This window comes from Ricinus communis, chromosome 3 (assembly GCF_019578655.1).
Source record: "Ricinus communis isolate WT05 ecotype wild-type chromosome 3, ASM1957865v1, whole genome shotgun sequence".
NCBI classification, from domain to species: domain Eukaryota; kingdom Viridiplantae; phylum Streptophyta; class Magnoliopsida; order Malpighiales; family Euphorbiaceae; genus Ricinus; species Ricinus communis.
The window spans coordinates 5,012,820-5,021,895 of NC_063258.1; the positions used below are offsets into that span (position 1 = coordinate 5,012,820).

The window sequence follows — 9,076 nt, forward strand, 5'->3', positions numbered from 1 at the left end:
ATAATAGTTTTTAATAATTTTTATTCTAATATTTGATTCATGAGCTTGGATTTACTATATATACATATGGTGGTGGTGATAGGTCTAAATTGTACATAGTAATTTAGAATATTTTTAAATTTTATTGATATTTTTTTTTTGTATAATTTGATAGAAATATATATTTATACCTTACTTAAAATTAACTATTTTATTTCAAATGATATTAGTTAAGATTAGAGTTTATAGACAAAATACATAGGAAAATGACTTAATTAGACATTTTGCAGTCAATACCTCTGATTTTGAGACACTTAGACTTACTATTGATTATGATTATGCTAGCCGAATTCTACTATTTATCTAGGGACATTTTAGTTATTAACATTATTATTAGAGTTTATATTAAAAGTTATAATAGAATAATATTTGGTGGAATTAAAAATATCTATAATCTTAGATATTTATTTTTAGGGGATACATTTTTGTGAAAAACTCTACAAAATAAATCTCTACAGATATGAACCTAAAGTCTTGAGTCTATTCTCTGTGAGATGAAAATCTGAGATCTCAAGTCTATTCACTATTACATCTTTCATCTGTATATATTTATCATTTTTTTCTTCATAATTCTCTACAGTTTTTTTATACACTTTAGTATATCTGCATATGTTCATTATTCTTCTCTGTCTACAATTTTTCATTCTTTTTTTTTTTTTTTACAATTCTTTACAGTTTTTCATAAACACTTTAGTACATGATCCTTGCTTGCAACTTTTCCACTACTCAAATCTTAATCCTGTAATAGATGTTTAATTCCTTTGTATCAATGGCTAAGTTGTAATCCAAGCTAGGGTTTTACTTTTTGAAGGATTGTTTTGAGTGACATAAATGAGACAGAGAATGATAAATTTTCTAACTATAAAACACAAAAAGATCCTTAGATAGTTGGTGGTAGAAGACCATAACAAAGCATTTAAAGAAAACCTAGGTAATTTGCGGTCCTTCCAACCCAACCCATGAAAAGAAAAGAATTTTACAGGGCTCAAGAAGAAATCAGTTATTATCATTATGGAAGAAGAAGATGATTGTAAAAGAGACTACTTGAAATTTAACTTTCTGAGGCAAATCATCTTTCTCCAATACATTCTCTAGCCTACCCAGAACATACTTGTCCAAGTTGAGTTGCCTAGCCATATGGCATTCACTTTCTGAAACAATTAAACACCCCTAATAGATTCAACATGACCAACTGTAAATTATAGTTGAAAAATAAATTCATTGATTTTGAGCACATACTATACATCACAACTAGTTGGTTAATGGCTTGGAGTGCAGGAGGCCAAGGTTGAAATCCACGTCCTTTTCCACCAACCACTTCTCATGCATCAAGCAACCAACCCCAAACTGTTGCCCTCTACTTCACAAACATAATATCTATACAAAATAAAGTTCACAATGAAAAACATTTACACTATTACATTACCTCATTCATTGTAAATTTCTGAGACACATGTCACATTTCAGCTATTGGTTGGGTCCCAAAAGGGAAAGTAGGAATGTCCGATAATGGCCTGATGTTTCCGAGTGAACAGCATCATTCAATGTCTTTTTGTATTTCTTCAGGTATTCAGCTTTTATATATTGCATATCAATCTCGGTCCTTGTAACAATTACCCTTATCAGTGTGGTATCATTAGTACCTAGGCCTTTCATTGCCTTGCGCAGCACCTGTGAAAGATAAATCTTGTAGATGACTAGAAGATAAGTACAAAATGAACAAAAAAAAAAAAAACAATGTTGCAAAAATGTTGCGAAGGACATAATTGCATGTTAAATGTATCAGAATGTATCTTGCAGGTGTCTAAAACTGAAAAGAAGAAAGGATCTCTCTCTTGCTCTGGCTCTGGCTCTCTGACTCAGATTCTGCATATGAAAATCCCATAATCTCAGAGAGTTTATTCTCTACTTTGTCATAGAAAATAAAGACAAGAAGCAGAACGCAGCACGCTTATCAAAAACTCACCACGAGAAGATATTGCTATTATTATCAAACTGCTTATGTAGCTGCTTTAATATAAGTTGCAGAGCTGTTAATATCTCAGTTCAACTTCAGATTTATCTTCTCCATGCAAAGATGAAGTTTTATTACAAACAAAAAAAAGATGAAGTATTCTCCATTACAGTTGCTCAAAGTGAAGGGCACATGTATCACATGAGTTGTCCATACATGGTTTGTTTTCCAAGTCAAACAAAGCCTTCAATAACCTAATTAAACATAATGTGCCTGCCAACCAAAAAGTTCTGATATCCAACACAATGAAATATGGATGTAGGATTTTCATTGCAACACATGCCAATGATAGAACTGAAAGACAAGGATAGAACGTGAAAAGGGACAGTACCTTTGCAAAGTACTTTGCAGGATTTTCTGAGCATTGCAAAATTGTCAATAGAGCATGCTTGAAATGTCCTGATGTTTCACCCTTTATAACCTGATATGTTATACATTCAAACTTTGCCCCACAGAAGAAAATCAAGACCAAGAAGAGATGAGATGAAATGAGAAAAGCATACCTTTTTCAGAGATTTCCCGTACATGTTATGATAAGCATAATCAACTGCAGCTAAATGTGCTCCACTTCGTTCGCTAAATACGCGGATGAAGGTCTTCTCATCAGTTCCCAATTTCTTCTCTCCAGCTTTATAAAGAGTCTTTGCGTCATCCTGAGCCATCACATTATCAACTTCCCGGCCTTCATAGCGAGGAGTGTTTGCATATGCAAGCAAGAGCTAAATCAAGTTTTAACAATTACGTATCAGCAAAAATTAATGTCCTTCACGAATATCAAGGGAAGAAGCAAGCAAGCAAACAAACATGCCAAACAATGCGAAGGGTGTTGAGAGAGTAAATTTAAAATACAAAAATTAATTTCATAAGAAAACATCAATAAAGAATGCAAAGAAAAGGGGTTAGCATTGAATGCAACCATTAGCCTCCGTTGATAAAAGAAGTAAAAATATTTAAAAATAGTAGAGTGTCAGTCAAATTAATCTTTCCATAAGGTAGCAAGAGCCATGTTAAATCTTTCTTACAGCTATATGCACTGTAATAACAGGTACTCTGGCTATGCATGACAGTTACTGAAACTCCCAATTGGTGACTTTGTCTTTGACAATCATAGCAACTATTCAATGTAAAGAACCAAACCTTCTATAGATGAGATAATAAACATTGCAATCAAAATAAAGCTAGTACCAGTTGGCAGCCTTATATCATGCAGTAATTGGAGTTACATAGATTTTCCAATGTTGCATAAAGAACCAGAAACCCATATCAGGACAATATTATACATTTGTACAAACACAAAACAAAGAAAAGAAAACCTGAAATGTATCATACACAATTCTGAACAGTGACAAAGAAATTAACGTGTGAAATAGGTGTACAGGCTAAATGAGAAAAACCATACAAGCTATATAAAAAGAAAAAATGAGAAGTATCCTTCAACCACAAGTTTCGGAAAGAAAATTGACTTGAAGAAAAAAGAGAAAAATAATATACCTTTTTATGGTCACCTGATGTGTACAAGTTGATATCATGTTCAAGGTGAACGCCAAATTTTGCATGGTAATGCTGCTTGAATACCTGAATCTGGGAAGGGGTTCGAGAACAGATTACTTCAGTTGCAGCTTCGATATTACTTATGTCTGGAAGCAAACCTTGCCTAACAATTATTGCATCACGTCCAGGTAGATCATGCATCCAGAGCAGAATTGCTATCTGAAATAAGTAGGAAACCAAAATAAGCAGAAACAATAAACCACTACTTTGAGAATTTCAAACTATAATTACATCTCCATTACAAGATATAGGATGTATTATGCTATGGTAACCAAAAATTATAAGAGGCCATGAAAATCATACTACCAAAATGATTGAAGAGAATTCCTGAGGTAAAATATCGGTACCTCCAATTTGCCACTGAGTTCTGAAGACAGGCGCTTAAGAAGGTCCTCAGAGTATATTGTTCTGTACTCCTGTTGTATGAGCATACGCTGTGTTGCATCTCGATGAGCCAGTATATTAATCACTACTGAGGTGTCGCATCCAAATCCTGGGAAAATTAAAGACTACAAAAATTCAAATGCAACACCACGTATTTGACAAAAACATTTCTAGTTACATAGTCAATCATTCTTCTAACACTTCAGATCTCTTCAAAGAAATTGTAATTTAATTGCTAACTTAAGTTCTGTGAGGGAAATAGACGATGAAATAATGCAACTAAGAAAAAGAATCTCAGAATTTGCAATCAGATAAATCTTAACTATGATAACTGAGGATCTTAACTATGATAACTGAGGATCTTAACTATGATAATTGAGGATTTACCGATCAAATTCTTTACTTGTGGATTCTACTTTGCTCATGTTCAAGAATAATATAATTTATTATAGAACATGCATCTTTAATGTCTAATAAATGGTGGTTTTCATATTTTGTGTTACCCATCCAAATTATTCTTGATCCCTTATTCTCTGTCTCTAACCATTAAAATTCTCACTGAACCAACTCCAAAGCACAACAATCGCCAATTCTGAATATAAATAAAATATGCATTTCCTTTATGCTGTCATATCTCATTAAAACACTCATGGTTATACGACAAGAAGTGCAGCATTCTGCCTACAATATATGTACTTTTAAGCATGGAACCTTGTGCTGTAATATATTCCCGGTATTCTTATTACCAACCAAATTTGAGAGGAGTGAAGTTACATTTCTTTTCAAAGAGCACTGAGCATGGAGATCGCATTAGCTACATATCACTTTCCTTTAAGGATTTAGAGCATATTACTAATTCTGTAATTTAGAATAATTAACCATTGTAGGAGAACAAAGAGTCCTTTAGTCCCTATATTTATATAACCTAATTATTTCTTAGGCTTTTATTATTTTTATCATCATCATTGTTAAATTATTTTATTGTCTTTTGGTTGATTAGGTTTGACTAGGTTTAAAGTCAAAACTTCATATCCTTGGGGAAGACTCCAATACCACTTGGCCAGAACTCATTGAATATTTCTTAGGCTTTTGAGTAACAAATTAACTGATTTGAGCTAACTATGGCAACAACATCGCTTAGGTATGTAGTTTTTAGCTTCTTCTATTTCTCCTTCTAATTCTGCAACTATAGTGCGTCACATTATGCTCACAGCAATGAATCACTCTTTTCTTAGTCCCATAAGTCCCTTATTCTGTAACTTATCTTCCAATAGACCAACATAACCCTGAATTTGTACAATTCTCCCTACTCTTTTTAATAACCCTCACTAAACCATCCTGTACTGGGCTTTTGAATTGGCACAAAAAACTTATGCAACCTACTGCCATTTTCCAGGTCATGTAGTTTTAGCTTCTTCTATTTCTCTTCTAATTCTACTACTATAGTGACTCATAGCAACAAATCTCTCTTTTCTTAGTCCAATAACTCCTCAATTCTTTAACCTTATCTTCCAATAGACCAACATAATACTGACGTGTACAATTTTCCCTACTCTTCCTAATAGCCTCACTATTACCTAGCTTTTGAGTTAGCATAAAAAACTTATGCAACCAGCTGCTATTTTCCAGGTCAAGGAATGGCCAACTTTTTCCCTTATACAGGCGAAAAGCAAATCTATACTATGACATGCACTCAAAAAACTGAAAAGTTGTCACCTATACATGATATCTAAGTTCCCTATACATACACATTAATGGATGCTACAAGTTTCATAGACCCCAGAAGTCCTTGCTAGTGAAAAGTAGGTTGCATCTAATGACGAGCCATTGCCTGCATACAGTTATTTGGTATGGCAAATGCAGCTCCAAGAAACAGGTAAAGTCAGGTAGTGGATATCAAACTCAATTGAATGAATAATGCCGGGCCTATCCTAAGACATCATATAGTTTCAACCATCTTCTAAAGAGATTGATGCAATCAATATAACAAAGTGCTGAACAGACACACTAAATTAACATTTTTTAGCAATAAAAAAGATAGAAGATCATTATTCTTTTTCCAAACAATGAACAACAGAAGAGAAATACACTAACAGCATAATGTATATAAAACAATTAAAATGTTTAAAATTCAAGAAAGGACATCACCCCGTATTTAAATGTCCAAGAACACATCAATTCCGATTGAAAATGTTAAATTACCCTTTCCTCTTTTCACTCTCTCTCTCTCTCTCTCTCTCTCTCTCAGGCACACACACTCGTATTGGCATATCAAACAAGTCGAAAAATGATGCTGAGGGCAGAGACTACCAAATTCATCAGTTTTACACACTATTTTTTCTTTATTTTCATTGGAGGTCCCATGAGCCCTGGGACACACAGCAACGCAGCCATACCCTTATATATCTCTCACCAGAAATATTATGATAAATTTCAAACAATTTTGGAACTAGATACCTCCCAATTCTCATAAGCAAGGATTGACAATACTAGCCAAGCCAATCGTTAATTCGCTCATTCTACACTGTTAAATAATCATGGCCCTGTAAATGTGTACAAAGGATTTCTACCTTGATGGGGACATACAACAAGAAACTAACATCACTACCCTAACCAGATCAATCATTACTTCAATAAAAAAGAAAAGAAAAGAAAAGAAAAGAAAAGAAAAGAAAGGGAAGAAAAAAAACCAAAGCATGTCAAATAACCCCATCCATTACATAATTTTCGGAAGAAAAAAAAAAAGCATGTCAGAATGACCGACCCAACCAATATGCAATAAGGAGAAAACAAACGAAGAAATAAATTGGAAAATTGGAATGGAATTCGATTACCCTTGAAAGCGCGGTGGAGTTGCATAGCATCATCTCTAGGGGAAGCAAGCGCCGGGGGGATGTTTAGAGTTGCCATCGTTTTCTTCTTCCTTTCAGCTTTTCGAAATTCCTACTTTTGAATTTTGATCTGAATTTGCTGGTTTTCGCTAAATTTGACCCAAGCCAATTTTAAAAAGGCAAAACCCGGTTAAGCACCTGAATTTTTCTGTTTTATTTAATTAAATCCTTAAATTTTAATTTATTTTATTAAATCCTTATATTTTCATTTTTAATTTTATTATACATGTTTCATAAAAATTCTTATTTATTATTATTCAGTCTTAATACTTTTGTTTTTAATTTAATTTAGAACTAATAAACACTCAATAAAAATATAAATATTTAATAAAATAAAATAAAAACTAAATAATTTTAATAAAATATATTTAAAAATATAAAAATTATATTTACCCATTAGAAAACTTCCTACTACAGTGTACTACTCGTGGCATAAGCAATGTCCTTATTTGTTTAAGTAGTCACGTGGTTTAAATTGTTTTAAAAACTGTTATACTTTTTTTGGGGACAGAGTGTTACTATTGGTCAGTGAGAATCGGTAAATCACCCCCAATATTGATAACTTTCTTTTAGGTGTTTTCGTGGTGATAGATACTTGCGTTCTGCGCGGTTATAGTTTATATTTTCATATTATTATTATTTTAGATTAATATTTAAATTTAAAAATTAAGTATTGATAAAGTGATATATGGCTAATATTATTAATAAAGTTATTTGCTAATTTCATATCACAAAAGAAGAACTTACAAATACTACTTTTTTAATTAATTAGGCTGCAATTTAAATTATATATACTGAAATTGAATAACGAATAAATGGGATATGTTTATCTAATCTTTTCTTATTTAATTTTTTATTTTACAAAATTCAATTACATAAACAAAAATTAAAAAATAAAATTTTATTGATTTAGAAAATAATAAGAACGAAGATGGAATATAAAAAATAAAAAGTATCTTTTCTTTATTATGAACTGAAACTATATAAAGGTAACTATACTTTTGTAATTTCTTTTATAATTGTTTTATTATTTATGAATATATTTTGGGTATTGTAAATTATATATGTTTTTTAATTACAAAGGAAAAAAGAAAGAGAAAAATATATTATAATTAAATTAGTTCATCAAATAATATATGAAAAGGGTTATGACTTTTAAGATAGAAGAAGGCATCCTAATAATTAAGAAAATAGCTATGAGAAAAGCATCAACCCATAATATAAGATCAAGGTTGGCATGATAAAGTAACGTAAAGCCCATTTCTACTATTAATGGTACTACTTCGTTTGGTTTGAGAGTTCTAGAACAAAGAAATGTGATGAAGGATTCCATAATTTTCTAAAAATGTTGTGTATGAATGTAATGGATTTGGGCTATGAATTTGGATTTGAATCAAATTCTTTGTTTGAAAGTAATATGAGCTAGGCTTCTATTCAAACATTTGGTCTTCAAAATGTAACCATTGACGATTTTCTAAACCGGTATGAATGTCTTTTAAACCGCTACGAATGTCGTGATCGTGAAATTTTTATTGCAATTGTGATTTCACCTAATCTATGAGAGCCTTCATCACATCTTGAATCACAGTCTGTGGAGCTGAATTTACCATTTTCTTGTGGTTACAAGTTAACAGGTACGGATGCAATTCTGGGCTATTTCAATAAATATTGAAAATCTTATTTTTGTAATCGTTATTAAAGAATTGTCTCGATTTAGGAGGTAGAAATGAAATTTAAGTATTTCAACTTTGAACTTCAAATGATAAATACTTGAAGTCCTATATGAAAATCTCTTAGAAATAATATTTAATACTATTCAATTTAATTGTAAAGATCAAAATTAAAAATTGCTAACTTAGGCTAACATAATATTATAAAATTGATTTTATACTTTCAATTTTAAAAATTTGAGTATTAATAATTTATGTGAATTCAATAGATATATATTTAATAAATTTATTATTATTATTATTATTATTATTATTATTATGTAATAAATATTTTTTTCTAATTATAATTAATTACATTAAATTGCTCCTTATTTTAAATAATAAATTTCAAATAAATTAAGTCTTAGTGAATTATTATGAATTTATTTTTAAAAAGTAAATGACTTATTCTTTAATTAAATAATAATCTTTTTATTCTAAAAAAAGCATATTAATTATATTGACATTTAATTATATGATTTCTAATT

General features: G+C 30.9%; 1 protein-coding gene across 3 annotated transcripts; it reads right to left on the bottom strand.

The window, feature by feature from the left end:
* Positions 1-1,064: 1,064 nt before the first annotated feature.
* On the bottom strand, positions 1,065-6,979 carry LOC8280786 (annexin D5). Of its 3 annotated transcripts, none has more exons than XM_015728538.3 (6): positions 6,823-6,979; positions 3,952-4,097; positions 3,545-3,763; positions 2,557-2,772; positions 2,385-2,474; positions 1,065-1,710 (listed from the first exon to the last, which is right to left on the bottom strand). In XM_015728538.3, the coding sequence occupies exons 1-6, from the start codon at positions 6,896-6,898 to the stop codon at positions 1,507-1,509; spliced, it is 951 nt and encodes a 316-aa protein (XP_015584024.1). In that variant the 5' UTR covers positions 6,899-6,979; the 3' UTR covers positions 1,065-1,506. The 3 variants fall into 3 exon arrangements, with proteins under 3 accessions (XP_015584024.1, XP_015584023.1, XP_048228072.1); XM_015728537.3 differs by having other exon boundaries at positions 1,065-1,725; XM_048372115.1 differs by lacking the exon at positions 1,065-1,710 and adding an exon at positions 1,761-1,905.
* Positions 6,980-9,076: the final 2,097 nt, after the last annotated feature.

Bases quoted from the DNA above. Each gene is read 5' to 3' on its own strand.
- LOC8280786 (XM_015728537.3), bottom strand. From the start codon at position 6,898: ATGGCAACTCTAAACATCCCCCCGGCGCTTGCTTCCCCTAGAGATGAT. The intron at 3,764-3,951 runs GTACCGATATTT...TACTTATTTCAG, and splicing joins AACTCAGTGGCAAATTGGAG to ATAGCAATTCTGCTCTGGAT. The intron at 1,726-2,384 runs GTACTGTCCCTT...GTCATCTACAAG, and splicing joins CTGCAAAGTACTTTGCAAAG to ATTTATCTTTCACAGGTGCT.